Source organism: Crocodylus siamensis, chromosome 13, assembly GCF_052110815.1.
Source record: "Crocodylus siamensis isolate JL-2025a chromosome 13, ASM5211081v1, whole genome shotgun sequence".
Lineage (NCBI taxonomy): Eukaryota > Metazoa > Chordata > Crocodylia > Crocodylidae > Crocodylus > Crocodylus siamensis.
This window is the reverse complement of record NC_143407.1, coordinates 35,564,593-35,584,098: the sequence shown is the minus strand read 5'-3', so window position 1 is coordinate 35,584,098 and position 19,506 is coordinate 35,564,593. Positions and strand designations below refer to the sequence as shown.

Genomic DNA, 19,506 nt, shown 5'->3' with positions numbered 1-19,506 from the left:
CTCTTAGGGAAAACAGGGTCATCCTGACCACGCGCAAGTCAAGAGAGCACTTTAATTTCACACACAATATTCATAAAATTCTATGAGTTCTAGCTCCAATTATATTAAGGGGATTTCAAATGATATTACAGCCTCTTGCAATTATATGAAGGTATTTTGACAAACTATGAAACAGGACAGAATTTAGAAATTTAGCTGGTATAAAGGAGTGTAATTGCCTACACATACAGGCTCAGTCAATTCAAGTGAGGAAGTTTCCGAAGGGACGGAGGGCAGTTCAGTGCTCCTTTGCTTCTCACAGGCCATAGTAAAAGTGCTGGATGCTGTTACGGCAGTATCTTGAGTAGACCAACAAGAGGTATCCAGAGGTATTTCATGGGTGTTTCTGTATTTTTTAGTGGTTGATGACACCTTTTTCTCTGGAACAGAGTAGGTGACAGAAGAGCAGGCAGGTGAATTTTGTTTTTTGTTACATGGCTATAATTAAGCTGCTTATTCAACACATACAGAGCCAGTTTTTTTAAAAAATCTGCTTGCAGTTGCACATGTCAATTGCACACACAGCTACATATCAGCCTTTGAAAAAAATTTCGCCCAAATTAATCCCTAAGCAGAAAATCAGTGGTATCATTATTGTTTGTGACTTGGATTTCCTTTTAATCATGACAAAGAGGATACCCATTAAGCAACCTTGACTACTGTATTGATAAGGACACTGAGTTAAGGAATATGGAGACTAAGCTACATAAAAAAACCTGGTTGTTTTCCAAACAATATTTTGGAAGTACAAAACCATAGTACTACAATCTCATGACAGAACAAATGTACTAGCAGCAATAAGATAACTAGATAATTAACTGACTTGGATCTTGGAAACATTAAGGAAAAATGTAAGCCTCAGACCTCATTTAAAATCTAAATTGCTTACATTTCTAAGACCTTTCTCTGCCCAAGTTGTGAAAAGTACTTTTAGCCATAATTTATTTTCTGGAACTTTTCAAAACTTGGCTTTTTCAGCTGTGCTTGCAGAAAGTCTCCTCCTCACTAAGTGGACTCTCATTGGGTGCATCTACAAGAGACACTGTTAGGTGCATTAGCCTAGGGCACATGTCTACATGTTCACATCCTTAATTCAGTTTAAAAATGGTGATTTTGGCCTAATCATGCCTACATTTGATACCTGCAAATGCAGGTATCAAATTTAGACATAGATCGTTAAAGCACATGAACGTTGTGTGTGGGGACTGATTTAAGATTGACTTTAGTCCCAAATCAGTTCACACACAGAGTTAATGCACTTTAACACCTGCATGTGTAGACACCTACCTAAACCCGCTTAATGCACATGAAGCTAATGCACATTAAATTTAGGCATGCTTAAATGCACGTGTAGACACACCTATTTTGTATAATTATTTAAACCAAAGACATAACACTTCAAAGCACAACACTTAACATCTTTTATAATTCCCTGGTCTAACCCAGATTTAATTTCACTAGTACCAGCTGAAAGGCTTCTACCACTCATATCAACTGATACTACATTAGCAAGTACAAATAGGAAAGATTGACTCCAAGTGCCAAAGAGTTAAGCAAGTCTCTACAGCTCCCCTTTCCCATCCAGTTTACCTGGGCTGAGTGGAGTGCTGACACCAGTTGGTGCATGACCCACTCTGGGTGTTTTACAAGTTGAATCCTTACTAGAATTCTCTCGCTCATAAGAAATACTGGACAAATCCTGAATATCTGTCAATGATCTAAAGGATTAACAATGAAAGAGACTCATATGGTTACAAGATCTGTTTTTAAATATCACTTTCTTACACATTTCATATTACTTCATCGTGCTATTTGTAGGTTCCGTAACAGTTTAAATTTACGTCAATTTGTTTGGTCTTCCAGAGTAAGTGAGGGAGTCTTTATGACAATGGCATGTAGAGTTCCCAAAAGACTCAAGAACACCTATGTCAAACTTCCAGCAGGGCTTAAAAGACAGAGAAGATACCTTAGCTATCAATCTTTTTCAAAAAGAGTTGAGAAATGAATCTCAAGAATAAAAGAACCTTCAGCTGGGACAGAGTAGCTCAAAGCTCTTGGATACTTGCAGCCTTAGATGTCCTCTGTGTGAACAACTTACACTCAGTGAAACAACTACACAGATATCCTCAGAAGAACCTTCGCTGTCCACTAAATATTACTTACAGTTTGAAGCCCTTGCAGAACTGTGGCCATATCGAGTAACACAACTTACATGATTTTACAGTAAGTATTCCCTCAAAACATATTTAGTAGGCTTTGCTGATCTGAAGGAAATATTTTCTCTTGGCCACTGAACACTGTCTTAATCAGAAGTTTATATGTAATCTTTCCCTACATTAAAAAAAAAAGCTTGATTTCCAAATTAAGGTAACAAATTATTCTGCCATGTGGTTCTGTCCTACCAAAACAATAACTTAAAAAGCTCCATCATTTTATTCAGAGTCCATATTTATTTGCAAATAAATGTTTTTTAACTGTGAATTAATCATTTTCTCTCTAGAGAAAAGACAAATATTCTGTGTTCATCCTACTTAACATGTTCAGAGGAAATGAAGATTCCCAAGTACCTTAACTTGCCTGCATAGTGCTGTGAGGGAGTGAGGCCTAGGAGCGGCCGTGAACTCCCTAGCGCCCCCTACCGTCACGTTAGGGTGGACTCAGCACCCTCAGAATCTCGCCTGCCACAACTTTGCTGTTTAACAGGTTAAATGGGAGGCTGCCTTTGTTCCCCTAGTGAACGGTACGCGTGTTCTTGCCCCTACTCCAAATGGGGCGCCTCTGTGCGCCCCTCCCTTAAGGGGTATGCGTGCCTCCAAACCTCCCCTTTAGCACGCCCCAAGCCTCGCAGCTGTTCCGTGGGACGTTGTACAGTCCCCTGCCCCTCAGGTGCTCTTTCCCTGGCACCCTGGGCTCGTCGCCTGCCTGGCGCCCCCTGGGCCGGGCTCCTACCCACCGGCCTGTTACCGGCGCCCCGGGCCTGTCTCTGCTCCGCTATCCGGCTCCTACCGGCGCCCCTTGGGCCTGGCCCGCCGCCACCGCACCTGCCGCCCCCTCTGGGACCTATACCGCGCCTCTCGCGCTACGCGTTTCCCGCTCTTGGGGCTCAGGTGGCCGTAGCTGTGCCTGGCCCCTTGACCCTTTCCTGGGTCTTTGCCAAGAATCCTGGGTTGGGCTCAGGTGGCCGGAGCCTTACCTGGCCTCCCCGACCCTACTGGGTCTTTATCAGTCAGAGCCTGCCCCACTCTGGGGCCTGTGCCGCGCCCCTCGCAGCTGGGGCTACAACCCCCACTCAGCGAGCGCCCTCCTGGCGCTCCCTATACTGTGCCCGCTGTGGCACTGTGCCCCCTAATGGGCACCGGGAACCCCCAAGCTGCTGGGGAGCTCCCGTGAGGCCTCCTCACTCCCCTACAGCCTCACCCAGTCCTCCGGTGTAACTGTAACACAACGCAAGCCACCTGGCTTCAACACAAACAACAGAGCCTCCTGCTCATCACACATAAACACCAAGCCCCCACCAGGGCTCTCAATCCTACCACCTTTTAGGGTGCTCTTGTTCCCAGCATCATCACAGCCAGCCAGTGCAACAACGGCAGCATCCGCCAACTCAGGCTGCTCAGCTCTGCCACAGAACTCCCACTCCTGCAGCAGACAGAAGGGAACTACTCCTGGGCCCAGGCCTCAGTTGTTATAAAGGGCCCGGCCCTGCCCCCTTCCGGTCACCTGACCAGCTGGTTGCCCTGGCAACCCACAGCTGCCCTGCCTTGATGATTGGCAGCTCTGACAACCCTCACCTGAGCTGCCCTGGTGACTGGCAGCTCACCTCTTCTTCATCTCAGGCACGGAGCACCCCAGTGCCTCCGTGACAAGTGCCCAGATGACTTTCTGTTTCCCTAATTTAATTACGACTGGATATGCAAATACTTTGATGTAAGCTAAGGATGACTATGTTTGTTTGCTTTTTTTGTGATGAAATACTATCTGTTTACTCTGCACTAGCATCGTGCTTCTGAAGGTCTGTTCTGGCACATCATCGCATTTTATAGAAATGGAAAACTTTAGAATGGTAATGACTGATCTGCTGCAGGTTCGCTATGAGATAGCATGTAGCCTTACATATAGTTTTCTTTGAACTCTTCCAGTGCCTCTCCAGGTATCATTTCTTGTGCTGCTTCAGTGCTGTAAAGAGAAAAAATTAAAAGCTCATATTCATTGATTCTCTTGGAAAAAAGTGAAAATGAACTTTTAAAAAAGAGAACAAAGGAAAGTAAAGAAACTTAAAAGACAACATCCCTGGGGCTTGAGTAAGACGCATCAAAAATCAAAACTCATCAAAAATCAAAATCAAAATCAGGCCTTGAGAAAAGGAAGAGAGAGGCAGGAAAAAAGGTGTTGCATAAACTAGAGAGGAATCTGCAGTGCACCTACCACAACCAATACACACAAAATTCTTTACAGGAGTTCCAAATAAAACCACGGAAAAATTAAGACTTGTAAGACTTGTCACTATTTCTAAGACTTGTTGCTACTCCCTTTTCCCACCCGTTTTCTGTTTTGTTTATGTTGTAGCCACTCCAGAGAGCAGATACTATTGCCGATTAAGTGAATGTATAGCACCTAGCCCACTGGGGCAGTGATTTTGGCTGGCTTCTCTGTAACACAAATAAAAAATAATAATGGAATAGAAGCACTATATCTGACAGTTAACCGCAGCAGCAAGTCTCCAAATACTGGCTCATACTAAGTGCTGAAAAGGGTCACAGACTATGCTTCAAACTCTGCTACCTCCCAAAAGGGAAAAGATATGGTTTAGTATGCCACCTGAGCTGCAGTACTAAGGTCTGACAAGTTATAAAACACAGGATGAAAGCCTGGGATTGAACAGCTTTGCTCTAAGATTTTGGCAGGTCCATGTAATATGTATATCTAATATATACAAATTACTTTTCTTATTTACATCCTAACTAGCTCATTAAGCAAAAAGAAGGATGGTAACACAATAAAAGGCAAAGCCTCATCTGATCCGTGAGTCCTGCTAATGTTTCTTGGCCAGGAAATACAATACATATATCACCATTAAAAATACCATTGGCAGCTTATTTCAGCATTAGGTATTTCAGCAGGATTAATAACGAAAAAGCACAATCCATATAACCTAATTTATGCTTGAAGTGGCAATGAAAATAATAAGTCTTTCTACCTGGCTACAGGCATATGGCTGAGTAGATTTACTCCCACGGTGTTATTGCTAAGGTTTTCTTTTGCTGTGTTGCAGAGAAATATTTTTCTTCCTGAATACAAATAGGAAATATTCACCATTATTGGGTTTTGCAAATAAAAAAAATGACATAACTTATTGAACAGGAAATTACAACTTTATTTTACAACTTTATTATATTTTTCAGTTCTTGTGACCTCTGTCTTGGTTATTCTCAAAAGACAAATGTGTTTTTAAAAACACATTTTCATAAACATATCCCAGCTGCCAGACATTCTACCATTGGGGGATTGGGTATATTGAAATGTTTTAAAATTCCTTCTGAAAAAAACCTGACAAAAAAGAATAGACGTGCAATGCCAACATTTCCATTCCAGATGTATTATTATAGGTCTTCTGGTTCTCAAACTCCAGGGATGTCTGATAATCAGAATATTAGTGTATGTGGCAATCTGGTTATTAGTGTATGCAGGAAACTAATTTGATTTTCATCTCTTTCCCTCACAAATTACCTGAAGCTACTAAATCAGCAATGGGTATAATAGAAACTGGCTATAACAATAGACTTTCTGATTGCAATGCAACAAGTGCACGATCAAAACTTCCCTCAGCTCAAATCATTCATTCTATGTTCAGGTCTGACTATACAAATCCTGTGTGCCCTCAACTCCCACTGAAGTCACTACAAATGGAGAAGAAGCAGGCCAGCAAGACTTTACCTCTGGCTGATAGGAAAGTTCCTAAGTAGATAAATAGCATGCCAGGAATTGGCAGGTTTGTGTCTGCTGCAAGGAGGGCATGAAAATAACTGGAATCTATTTAATAGTATTACCTGACTCCACATCAGCACAGATCTGGTTTGGTACACGGGCTTTTGGGGTTATTTCTAATTCACCTTCGTAACTTGAGGTCTGAAGAGAAAGAATGCAATAAATTAAAAATTCTGGCAGTCATACTGCAAAGGGAGAACTCTTGCCCCCATGTGATGTACGCCCTAATCAGTGTGGAAAGCAGTAAATCTCTCAGGAACTTCAGTGTCAAGCGCAATAACGAAAAGTGTTTGTTGCCTTTGACACTCTTCACAAATAGTTTCATCGTCTCTAAGAAATGAATAAAAATTGTCTTCCAAACATGGAAGGGTATAATGAATAGTGCTGGAAGGGATGTCTTACTTGAAGGCTGGCCTAAATTTTTTCTTAGCTTACAGCAGGATTTATCATTTTAAGGTTATCTAAAAGCCTTAATTTCCCTGTAAAACATGATCTGAGAGATGATTCTCAAGTCATGAAGAAGGACTGCTGTAAAATAAAGATGCCATGACAACAAGTTTAGCAGTTTTCAATAGCTCTTTTCCAAATCAGAGACAAACAAACAAAGCCTTGGTATATATTTTACTCCCATGAAGACTTTGATTTTACCTCTACTTCTGAGTCGCCTTGAGTAACAGGAGGGAAAAATTCATCAGGGTCAGCAGTGAAAAATTCATCGGATAGGTCAGGAGAAGAATCAGAGGAATGATCTAACACCCTCAAATGCCCCTGTGAAAAATGTTAGAAAATATGAATTGAAGACACTTTCACGTCTCCATATGGCATAATATACTTCTTAAACAATATTAACGTGTCAAGTTGAAATCAATAAGCTTCACTCTCCCATATTCTTCCCAACTTATTCTTCTCACATGTTCATTGGGGCACCTATGACTTTTACATTATTTCTCTGCATGCCTCTTTCACTTGTCACGGGAACATTTGAGCCTGCAGCCACCTCATGTTGTGGGCTATCACAGCCTAAATGAAGTGGAGCCAGAGCTTTGCCAGTACTGTTGGAAGTCATAGCAGCAATTCAATATGTTGCTTTCTTCTGTCTGACTCTGTCACGTGCCCAGAGAAGGGCATCAGAGAGCAGAGAAAAACAGAGCTATGCTTCTAGTCCTGACCTCTTTCAGTCATTAAAATAGCCGGTGGCATTGTTCTGTAAAAAGAGTGTAAACCCTGGCAAGAGCCCAATCTAGATCATTACATTCTGCCTACAGCACCTAAATTGCCTGGAGTTTTAACTGGATACTGAAGTCTTCACTTCCTGCATTAACCTGCTCTAAAGTGCTATTAAAAATCCCAGGTGTGCTGTAAAATGGACTCATTACCTTCTCAAACACGAGACGCATCTCTTTTCCTCATATCATTTGGGAGGTGGAAGGCTGAAGGGGGAGTGTAGTGGGTTAATAGTGAGGCTTGCTATTACCTGGACTGTTTAAATCAATGGAAACCAGATTTCAAAAAGTATTTAGGTACCTAATTCCCATTGCAATCAGTGTGAGTTACCTAACCTGGACTGATGATTTTGAAAAGCACAGTACATGTACTTAGCTGCCTGGCACTGGGAGCACTTATAATGTTAAAATTGTCTATAAACTATTTTTATGTTCTACCAAGCAGATCCTGACTTTTCAAAAATAAACATTTTTGGAATACAAGATGTGCAGCCCACATTGTTTGAAGTGCTGAAATAATAATCCCATATACTGTCAATGTACAGATAAATCTCTTTTCTTCATGGGAGTTACAGGCAAAAAAAAATGTATCCTAGGTATGCTTTGTGCATTCTCCTACCAAATTTTTCTACTCCACAGGCATGTATGTGCTGTCCCATCATTCTGTGAAAATCACTTAAAAACATGAATCAATTCAGATTTGGCAATAGCTTTTGTTCTACTGCTCTTGGTTTCTTTAGCTCCTCATCACTGGGTATTTTTCATTTGATTGCTCTATATTTCAGCCGACCTCCCACTGCTCAGATTGCCTAGATGGTTTTACAAAACCAAACAAATGGAAGATTCCTGGGCAGCTCACAGCTAGAAGATGAGCATTATCTGGTTGTCTTCATAGTTCAATGTGCAACACACAGAAACGAGTATAATCTATTTTATAGATTACTGCTAGCAATTAGATTTCTTGGATTCAAGCACATACCCTAGAGAGATTCTGAGATCCTCTAGAAATGTCTGAATTCTTATGAGAGGCTGTTCCAGACTCTGCTTCCTCATCTTTTGATGGAGACTGGCAATTTCTACCTAAAAAATTGAAGCATGTTAGAATTGAACACAATTATTATGCACAGAATAATATGGATGGGCTAGTTTGAGCAACTGATGAATTACAAATGTGAAAAAACGACATCAAAGCTAAATGATGTGTCACGCATGTGGGAAGACAATGACAATTAAATGCCCCATTTCAGGCATGTGAACTTTTACTAAGCTCTGGTATGAAAGTGTTTTTCTTTAAAATACCTTTCACACCACATCACTAATAATTCATTTCTTAAATTTTCTATAAGCCACATATTAGGATCTAAGCAGGCACAATTCAGTAATAAAGCACTATTCAAAGGATCAAACCTCAAGACTCCAAGCACGTAAAATGTTACCCATTTTCAGGACTTTATCCTACTCCTGCCAACCTTTTGCTTGATGTGCCATCAGGTCACTGCCCTCATGTGAAATGCAACTGTATCACAGTCATTTTCATCTCTGTTTCTGGATGCATCTCTGCCACAAACTGAGTTCTTGGCTATTTGTCAGTGTGGTTGTGAGGGATGTGAATGTAGAAAGACATGCAGCAGCTGGAATCTCACAAACTACCCACCTGATTTGGTTACATCTCAGAAACAGACCTTTGGTTCAAGTAAATAATCTATTACATATTTCTAACTGCCAACATTTCCTTTTTGATCTTCATGCCACTCTCTTTTCTCTCTGTGCATGGGTACATCAACATTAATTGTTTAGTGTCTCCACACCTTCCAAGACAAATATTAAGCAGCAACTAAATTCATTTAGGAAATGTAGCTTTGACCGACAAAGATTTTCAATGGAGGGTCTCTCTTAGTCATGCCTATAGGACAAGCCACAACCACTCTGGACCCCCAGTTCAGGCTGGGATTCTCCAGCCTGATCATTCTTATTTGGACCAGATGATGAATACCTCATCTTGGTGCCATACAGCAATGTAGCTACTTATTAACCTCAAATTACTCCACGTTCTGTGAAACACAGTAACCCAGAAACACAGGAAATGTGGATGGTTTGACTTTTCTATAGCAATCACGGTTATGGTCTACTCATGATTGCCACATGGCACTGGCCAATAGGCTGCTACAGGAAAAGGATTTTCAAAATTTGAAAGAAATAAAACTAGGCTGACACTAAAATAGGAAATAAAGGCATGTGGGCACACTCACCATGGGCTTTAATATGACACGAGCTTTCAACCTTTAACATCCAACTATATCAAAGGGACCTCAGTACTCACTGGCAAGACCCTAGATATCACTTAGTACCCAGTGCTCAGTCCAGAGAATATTCTGTACTCTATATGGGGCCATTCTGGAGGTTAAACTGGCCTGTGAGGCCTCCAAGAACCATGCCACAAGCAAGTCCATTTTTACTAGTGTTACCTGCAAAACTTTCGAAGATAGACTCTGCATCACTCCACTCCGATTCAGACTTTTCCTTCCTCCCCAGATTCAGCGTTTCAGTGCTACTACCTGTCTGCCACCTGCCAGCTCTTCTCTGCCACTCAGGATATCCCCGATCCTTGACGGTGGCTTGTAGATATGTCTCCTTCAGGCTTTCTGCTTCACTCTCAGAAGTGCATTCGCTGGGCGCATATGGAGGAAGAAGTCCCAGCTGGCCTGAGACTGCTCTTTTAGCCATCTGTTTCACTTCAGCTAGACAAAACCAATATCCTTACTGTTCCCCTTCTTGTTGCAAGCTAGATGCTCAGGGCGCCCACCTGGGGAACACTCGCCATTTAGGTCACTCCCCAAGGTTTGCACAGGAGCAGGATTTGGACCTTCAGGCCTTTGCCTGTGTCGTTCAGGCCATCTGTTGATTTGGGAACATGTAGGGTCATTGCCAAAAAGTCTCCGTCATTGTCACAAGGGCCAGAATCTTACCTCTGCTTTACAAAAAGCATAAATCTGGAGAAATCCAGGGGAACACTTTGGACACACATATTCATTAGGGAATGTTCTAATGGGGTGAGCCCTGGTGATAATCACTTCTATTCCTCATGTTATATGGCCATCTAGTGGCTGCTGCAGTGACTGATGGGAAGAAGTCCTGTTAATATCCTCACTGGATTCATTACAGGCCATCTGTTATTTCAGCCTTGGGCTGAAAATCCTGGTGGCTGCTCACACCTTAGTAACAAGGTTGGACTGATCATGCAAACTCTGCCTGGGCTCAGGACAGAAAATTATATTCACTCTGCATCATCTCCCCAGGAACACCTGGCAGGCCTACCGTAATAAAGTTGGCCCTGTCACATATGCAGAGCCTTTTTATTTTAACTACAGAAACTACAGCACTGGAGGCATCAATGGCCCAGCTCTCTGGCCACACTCTCTATAGACAATACTGTGAGAACTCCCTTCCATTTTTACTCAACAGCCCAGTGAATTCAAGGGGATCTGCAGATGCTCAGCACTTGGCAGTCTTTATTTAGATGCCTAAATATGGAGGTGTTTAATTTCAGAAATCCAACTCTGGCCAAGGAGGAAAGCAACATATGTTCAGTTAATTTAGGAAGCCCCTTCCTGTCCTCTTTGAAGATGGGACACACACAGATAAGCCAAATTCAGCATTGACTGATGAGCCAGCTTGAATAGTATAATGGCAGGAAAATATGCGTGGTTACAGGAATCTTGACAAAGATAAATCACTGAGGGACATGAAGGACAAAATACCATGTTTCCAGGACACTGCCTAACTTCCATGTTTAATCAACTTTGTGATCTACTCACTCGTCCATTCTGACTGTACCATCCTTCTCTCCTCACTTAATATTCTTCTGTTGGAAATTTCAGATGTTGATTTTGGAAACCGCCTACAGTAAATTGTTACAAGGTACATTCAACAGAAATGCATTGTGTTAACCCTTCCTCCAACAGTAAAACGCTAATGTGATGAGATTTGGAATCAACACACTGATCCCCTAGTAGCTTCATGTGCATCCAGTGATGTGTCCATATGATTTATTATGTGTGTAAGGCTTTTCAAATCTTTCTTTAGGTCCTGAGGTACCATTTTCTATCACACCAATTCTTACCACTGTCCAGTTCACCTTTTACAAAGTGATCACAGACCCCAGAGAAAAAGATATTATGTACTGACATATTCCAACTCCTTATTAAGTTCCAGTGGTAGTTATCTTATCAGCTATTGTAACTGACAATGTGTCAGTGTCATGGCAGGATCCTAATTGGATAGATGGATTTTGGCTTGCTGAGAATAACTCAGTGCCATTTTAAATCCTGGACCTGTATGCTTGTAACAAGGGATTTAGTGGAAGAATTTGCTCAATTCATTCCTTTGTGAACAGGATCAAAGCAGCGGGCAGAACTTACCATATCTCCTCTTCAACTGCACTTCCTGCAGAACTTGAATCACCTCCGCTCTCGTGCTGCAAGTTGACATTTCTTTTCCGTCTTACAGACACGCGTGGGTGTAATTGCTGAAATGAGTAAACCAAACCATGACTCAGCACATACCAGGTATTCTACGGTCATTAAAGCCATGTTAAGAATTTGTGAGTGCATCTACATGTGCGCATTTACTGTGCAGTACAGGAATGCACCTACACGTGCACACCCATACTGCGCAATGAATATGGCAACTTATCTGACTTGTGCATAAATTTGATACCTGCATCACGCAGGTATCACATTTACGCCCAATTAGTTACTCCACAGTAAATTTAAGCCAGCATAAATGCATGTGTAGACATGCCCTGTTTCTGCAAACTTAATTCACTAGCCTTTATTTGAATGGCACTAATCACATGAGTAATGGTGACAGGCTGAGGCCCTACATTAACCAGAAGTAGGTGGTAAATTTCTAGCAGGCTCCTTTTACATGTAGGGGCCCAAACCTTCAATAAGGTGAGTGACTTGTGGGAATTTCTGGTGCTAAGCAACTCACAGATCAGCCCCACAATCCAGATACAAATACAAAATCTTTCTCCAAATATACTCTTTTGGCTAGCAATGTTAATAGTTCCCTTAAGTCTACAAGCACTTAGAAATCATCCTCACATGACAGCTAAGAGCAACAACAACCTATAAAAATACCCTCTCCTACACTTCCTCTGCCTCCCAATATTCCCCACCTTCACTCCAAACAAAGATGATTTTTCCACACGGGCAGTGGGCTGCCTAATTAAACTCAAATGGAAAGACTTTCCTGTCTCTCTGTGAAGAGCCAGGGACACCAAAGTGCTAGTCAAAATAAGAAGAAATAACAGCAGGTGCTAAAAATGTAAATTGGCCTCCCTAGGTCCTTATACCTAGATATTTTAGTTATTTTCAAATCAGCCCTTAAAATGCATTTACTGAGAACACATTTGTGCATCCCAATCCAGTAACCCTGAAAACAAAATTAAGAGGCCGATTTTTAAAGCGTGGCTTTATTACAGTCTTATTATATAAGCCATCAGTAAACAGACATGAGGCTACAAGTCAGAACAAAATGGAGCCATAAATAAAGATGAAATGTCTATATAAAAAAGCTACTAGTTGGTTAAAGCCAAAAAGATGACACATTCTCAGGCTGATCATTTTCTCTCTTACATACAATGTAAAAAGCAAAAAAGCACTCAAAGAATATGTAGAAGAGTGATAATCACTGTTCTCCCTTGATAGAGTATCCAGATCCATGCATCTCTTCACTACTACACTCCTGCGAAACGGCACATACGTAGTCACAGTCTTCTCTCCCTCCCTTACCTGATTGCTTGGTCCTACAGAAGACCCCAGACAAAAATTGCTCTGGTAGACATCACCTTTATTCTTGTTACTTTCACCAAAGCATTCTGTCTTTTCTCTCTGTGCTTTCCTTTTTTCCTGCACAGCCTTTGTGATAGCCTGGAAATGGTTGATCCCTACAACCTTCTGTGAACCAGGCACTTGTGGAGGTGGAGGGGTATAGTTCCTTGAAGGAGGGCCTACTGCCTTCCATAAAAACACATTCGCTCCTGAATAAGGTATCTTGACATTTTTGAGGACATCATCAATGTTATCCAGGTAGCTCTCTATGAACATCTGCTTAGCAAACTGTTCTGCTTGCATTTCCTTAAGCTGTCTCTGTTGTTTTTGGATTGTCTCTAATTCATCTAACTTCTCCTCTGTTCTGCAAATGGAATTTGTTGCTTGCTGCAGGAAGGTCTGAGAAATCTTTAGGTTCAGGACACATTTGCTAATGTGCTGCCCAGTCCTGGATGGGCTACTCAGACTAGCCCTGATAGCTCTTTCCTCTTGGTCCAGCATATACAGCTCTGAGGTCTCGCTTAGTGCCTCTTCTTCCCCCAGACTGTGCTCTGGATCTGTTTCTGAAGAGCTCCCTTCCTCAGAACTGGGCTTCTCCTCTAGCTGTATTTCAGAAGGTACTGGTAGGAGCCTGGAGGCATCCTTACCCTCTTCTACATTTTGCTGCTCTATTTCAGCCCCCAAGGCACACTTTATCTCAGCCTGTCCTTCCACAGCATTTTCATGGAATTCTGAATAATATGCATCAATTTCATTCATTTCAAAGCTACAGAGGCTCTCATTAACATTGCTGGCACTGAAGGTCCTCTGGAAGTTAGTAGCCACATCTTGGCTCAGATCGTGTGGACCTGGCTGCACATTAACCATAGCTTCATGGTCTAGAACAGTTCCTTTTTTCGCAGGAGATACTGAACATCTTGGCACAGTATAGCTGCATGCTGAAAAACCAGATAATAGCGTTAGGCTACTTCTTCAGGCTTCCATTTTGAGAGCTGCTTACTCAGCAAGCCTCTTTGCTTGTTGTTAGACTAGCAACAATCAAACCCTCTATTTGACAATACAGACATATGACACATTCGCTAAGTAGTAAACTGACTTTACTACAGAGTAAAAGAGGAGCAGGCATGTGATGCCCAGCCCTGCTGCAAAGTAAGGTACCTAGAATCCAGGGTAAAGTTCTCTCTTCATCATTTTCCTCTTCTCGGTGGAAAAAACTAAGGCATATTCAGCTATACTAAAATATTCTCATGGAAACTTTTGGTTTTGCAAAACACGCATCTTCCACAGGGAAAGGGGGCTGGCCCTAACTCACTGTCTCCACTGCAGAAGTGGAGGGGAACTCAGGACTCCTGCACAGAGGGTTCATAATCCCTGCAGCCCTTAGGGACCTGGACACTGGGGTGACTGCAACTAAAACAAGACTACCACTAATTCTCTTTGGCTGTCAGGGTGTGCCAGCAGCAAGGATACGCTGGGACCCCACAATCTAGTCTAGACAGGGGTAGTGATGGCAGATGAGAAGTGCCTTGTTCCAAATTACCACTGGGGTTGTTGCTATGCACAGCTCTGCTAGTTCCAAAATCTGGCCCTTCCCTTTTGAGATGCTTCTGTATGAGAGGACAACCTCAATGCACAGAAACTCACCAGACTCTACAATTGCTTCTCCTTGCAGCTCAATTGTTCGCCTCTGGTACTTGGATTCTGACCCCAAATAGATGTTTACATCTGCAGACAGACTGTGCCCTTGTGCGCATGAGCTTTCACCAGGGCGATCCATTCGAGCAGCAATCAAATCCTGTAACAGAAGGGATGCTGTAAAGGGCAGCTGAAATGGTATTGTAGGGTCTTCTGTTTTCGCTCTGAACTACTACCCTACATATAGGGTGAGGCTGGCCCCATGCACTGCAGGCAGGCCGACCCCTGCATGCTACCCCAGATGTAGGAAACTCGACCGCACAATTCTGTGGCAATGGGAGGGGACGTGTTCTTGCTTTCCCTGTGGCTTGCTCCTCGGCCTTTTGGCTAGAAGCAAGCAAGACTAGGGGGCATCCAAACAGCAAGGCCTCTGGGCTTGGGGCTTGCACATAGGATGCCAGCCATGGATTTGGGGAGTATGCAAAGCCCCAGACCAATGGGTCTGGGAGCGGGGATACTTGCCCAGTGGTAGAGCCACAGAGATGTGTGAAATTTGGAACTTGACTCTAGGGCTCTGCCCAATAGAATTCAGAACTGAAACAAAATTTCAACCCAAAAAAAAAAGCCATTAGCCCAACTGCACTAAGAGTATAGCCCACACTCGGACCTGTGACCTCACATTACAGACCTGAAGAAAAGAACAACACCAGCTCTAATAAACTGTTAACTCTGATTAACCAAATGTGACTAAGAGCATAAGTGCTACAATCTTGAGAGTCACCTTTAAGTCATTCTGCAGGGTATATCGAATATCCTGGAGGCTGATGGAGCGGTCCTTCTGTTTGGCTTCCAAGCCTGTCTTTACAATGTCATAATAGGGTTTAGGAAGTCTGACATCAGTATTCAGATATTGCTGAGAAACAATGAGTTCTTTAATAAAGGAGTCTTCCTGGCCACTCCAGGGCAGAGTTTCTGTAAGAAATATTCCAATTACAGATTACAGCATGTTCATGAATAATGAAAGAAGGGAAAGACTCAGACGAAGCCACAGGAACAGATGACATGACATTCAGACAGGGACATGCCTTCCATTGGGAATCAGACCAGTGGTCCAGTTAGTTCGCTATCCCTCCTCCTCTCACCATGGCCAGCACTGGATGCTTCCCAGAAAGCTGCCTAAACACTCCCTGTAGTTTTAAAATCATGAAATAAACTGCCCAGAGAATATTTTTCCTTCCCTCATCAGGTTAAATGGGTTCGACTGTAGGACAACTGGTTTATCTTGCCGGCTTTCACAGTGGATATTCCCATTGCCAGCGTAAACATCTACTCCTTTTAAGAACTCTGATACCCACTTGGCCTCTGTGCTATCTTGTGACAGGAAGTTAGTGTGCCACGTGTAGCAGAACTCTTATCTGTTTTCATTTGGGGCCTGCCATTTGCATTGTCCTTGAATTAAGGATCAAGATCGTTAAGAACTCTCTACACCATTTCCTGTGTTCCATACCTCTTATCCATATTACACTCCTCCTTAAATTAAGCCATTCCAAGGTTTCTAATTTCTCTTCATATGACTTTTTTTTTACTAACCAGTTATTTGATTACCCCTCCCTGAAACCTTTCTATTTCTGCTTATTTCTCTGAGATGGACTGACTAATATTAAATGCATTCATCCAGGTGTGTGTACCACCGATCTGTACAACAGTGCTGTATCTTCAGCATTCTTTTCTATTATACACTTTACAAAGCCTAGCAATTTGTTTGCTTTTTTGATCAGCCCTGCATGTTGAGTACTTCATTAAGCTCTCCACAATGATGCACATTTCCTTTTTTTTGAGCAACAGGAGCTTGGTTTGAACCCTCAGTACGTACTCTACATTCAAAATGTACCTTCACTAAACTCTGCCAGACAGGGTTTTATCTGCTATCATGCTATCTATTCACCTAACTGACAGCTTCACAGTTCCTCAACATCTTCTCTGGTTTTGACTAGCCTACCTAACTGTGGGCCGCAATCTGCAGTTTTGCACCTTACTAATCAGGGCTTTTTGCCCAATCACAAATTAACACTTGGGGTACATCCCCATCTTCACCCCCTTTAATTTTGTCAGGTTAAGACAAGTATTTGTAGGTAAATATCTATTGTGTTTCCCTGTCCCTCAAGGAATCTTGCCTAATCTAAGCGTTCAATTACAGTTAAACAGGTCATTCTCGTTTCTCCCCAGATATCAGCATGCTGTGCAAAAGAGCTAGCAGGGAGATATATGATTTCTTCTTTTCCAGGCAACTCTCCTTCTCATAAGAAGGAAACCTTAACTCACAAGTTCTAAAGGAGCTCACCTAAGGGACCATGAAAGGAAATTAAATTGACATTTGGAGTAGTGATGATTTGCATCAGAAGCACTCCATGAGATAACTCAGTGACAGAAGTCTGTACCCCTTTAAATATACCTGTTAAAGCCTCTTGCATTACTGTACAGAAGCTATAAATGTCTGATTTGACTGTAGCAGCCTTCTGAAGGATCACTTCAGGAGAGCACCATCTATATAGCTGAGCTGGGACAGGAATGCGTGTAAGATCAATGTGTTCTCCTCCATCCTTGCTGCCAGAAAAGAAAATGAAACAAGGACAAACTGGGCAAACATAACACATAACAAGTAGCTATTCCATTCAGGGTATTCAAAAATCAAAGAGTTCAAGAAATCACATTAGCACACGGACACAAGCCAAAGCAAGCTACAAGTTCTGTCTAGGACATTTGGTTATAGATGAGCCTGGCTTTGAATCGTCCCATCTGGAAGGTCTGATCTTCAGGAAGCCAGGAATAAATTTCATAATTTTTATATGTTTGTTTATTTTAAATGACTCGTGTTCTGCCCAAACATTAACCAAAACATTAGCCCCCATAGTAAAAAACAGACTTTTGAAAGAACATCTAATATATGCATAAAAATAAATGGTTTGTTTTGGCATGTTACAGGAGCACCCTCTGCCGGGGACAATGACATATAGCTGGCTCTTTCAAAATGTTACCCTCCAAGGTAAAAAAGAAAAGGCTAGAAATTGTACAAGAGTCTGGAAATTAAGATCTCGCTGATCAGATCAAGGTTCAGAGCATAGGTGAAAGGCCTGTTATTTGCTACGTAGGATTGGTAGAGATACCAGCTTCTATATGACTAGAAGTTGCTTTAGGGTTGCCAAATTTCAACCGGCATATTACTAGTTGTCTGGAGATTTCATTCCCTCCCCTTTCAATTAAAAGTCTGATGATAAGGGTACATGGTGCTCCACAAAAATGGTGAAGGCTGACAGTGATCAAAAAGGTTTGGGAACCACTGCTCTAGACAGTAAGTATTCTGCTTACTTTTTCATTTCAAAATGCAAATAAGTGTTCTTCAAAATCTTTGTCTAAGATAAAGGGTTTTTCCTCATCTGCAAAACCTCATTTCCTGTGTAATGTAAAACTGTTCAAGGGAACAGTGATTTCAGATATTTTAAGTAGAGACCATCTGTTAGAGGAAAACGGTACTGTAATTTACAGTTCATGTATATTAAAGAGAACCACTTGACTTAAATCATATTTCTGTCTAAAAACATTAGCCCTATCACAATGACAAGTAATACCTAAGATTTAGTGATAGTTGAAAAAAGATAGCAAGAAAATGGAGCAGGGAGGGGGAAGAGCGGCGGGGGGCAGAAATCATTATTCATTTCAGTTCATTCTCTTGGTACCTTTGGCAAATTCAGTTTCTAATGTATTTCAGAATTTATCATCACATCAGCTAGTTTCTCTCTCTTATATTTGCTACAGGAGGGAGAACCCCTGTTTACCTTTTCATGTTTTAAAAGGAATTTGCTTAAAGAAGATGTAGTACACACAAAAAAAACCTGAAGAATTTTCAAAAATAATTTTACGAATTCCAAATGACTTTGGTCAAAGTCTCTTTCCAAAGGAAATTAGGGGCTATTTAGAAAAGCTGGATATGTATTAGTCTATAAAGCTGGACAGGATGCACCTGAAGGTGTTGAGGGAGTTGACTGCTGTGACTGCAGGGCCACAGGCCATCATCTTTGAAAACTCATGGAGATCGGGAGAGGTCCCAGATGACTGGAAAAGGGCAAACATAGTGCCCATATTTAAGAAAGGGAAAAAGAAGGATTTGGGGAACTACAAACTGGTCAGCCTCAGCTCAGTCCCTAGAAAAATCATGGAGCAGGTCCTCAAGAAATCAATTTCTTAGCACTTGGAGAAGAAGATGGTGATTACGAACAGTCAGCATGGATTCACCAAAGGCAAATCATGCCTGACCAACCTGATTGCCTTCTAAGACAAGATAACTGGCTTTGTGGATCCAGGGAAATCAGTGGGTATGGTATATCTTGATTTTAGCCATGTTTTGATACAGCCTTCCACAGCATTCTCCCAGGCAAACTAAGGAAGTACAGATTGGATGAACAGACTTTACGGTAGATAGGAAACTGGCTGGAGCACTGGGCTCAGAGTAGCAATCAATGGCTTGATGCCTAGTTGGCAGCTGGTATCAAGTGGAGTGCCCATGGGGTCGATCCTGGGGCCGGTTTTCTTCACTGTCTTCATCAATGACCTGGAAGATGGCACAGAATGCACCGCACCCCCAATAAGTCTGCAGATGACACCAGGCTGTGGTGGGTAGTAGATATACTGGAGGATAGGGCTAGGATTCAGAGTGACCAAGACAAATCTGAGGACTGGGCCAGAAGAAATCTCATGAGGTTCAACAAGGACAAGTGCAAAGTCCCTACACTTAG

The 19,506-nt window shown here is 42.1% G+C and overlaps 1 protein-coding gene across 3 annotated transcripts in view; it reads right to left on the bottom strand.

Annotated features, from left to right (window-relative positions):
• TEX14 (testis expressed 14, intercellular bridge forming factor) overlaps positions 1 to 19,506 on the bottom strand; it is a 73,675-nt gene that overhangs the window by 14,040 nt on the left and 40,129 nt on the right. For all 3 annotated transcript variants that reach the window (XR_016438878.1, XR_016438879.1, XM_090025499.1), the window contains exons 10-23: positions 17,169 to 17,320; positions 15,498 to 15,688; positions 14,726 to 14,876; positions 13,043 to 14,019; positions 11,666 to 11,772; positions 11,063 to 11,145; positions 9,713 to 9,985; positions 8,227 to 8,327; positions 6,673 to 6,792; positions 6,087 to 6,165; positions 5,237 to 5,327; positions 4,153 to 4,215; positions 1,630 to 1,757; positions 229 to 419 (exon numbers count right to left, since the gene is read on the bottom strand). Coding sequence is in view for 1 of the 3 variants with exons in the window: in XM_090025499.1 (XP_089881625.1) it covers positions 229 to 419; positions 1,630 to 1,757; positions 4,153 to 4,215; positions 5,237 to 5,327; positions 6,087 to 6,165; positions 6,673 to 6,792; positions 8,227 to 8,327; positions 9,713 to 9,985; positions 11,063 to 11,145; positions 11,666 to 11,772; positions 13,043 to 14,019; positions 14,726 to 14,876; positions 15,498 to 15,688; positions 17,169 to 17,320 (2,707 nt within the window). In the remaining 2 variants the exon portion in view is untranslated. The remainder of the gene's footprint in view (positions 1 to 228; positions 420 to 1,629; positions 1,758 to 4,152; positions 4,216 to 5,236; positions 5,328 to 6,086; positions 6,166 to 6,672; positions 6,793 to 8,226; positions 8,328 to 9,712; positions 9,986 to 11,062; positions 11,146 to 11,665; positions 11,773 to 13,042; positions 14,020 to 14,725; positions 14,877 to 15,497; positions 15,689 to 17,168; positions 17,321 to 19,506) is intronic.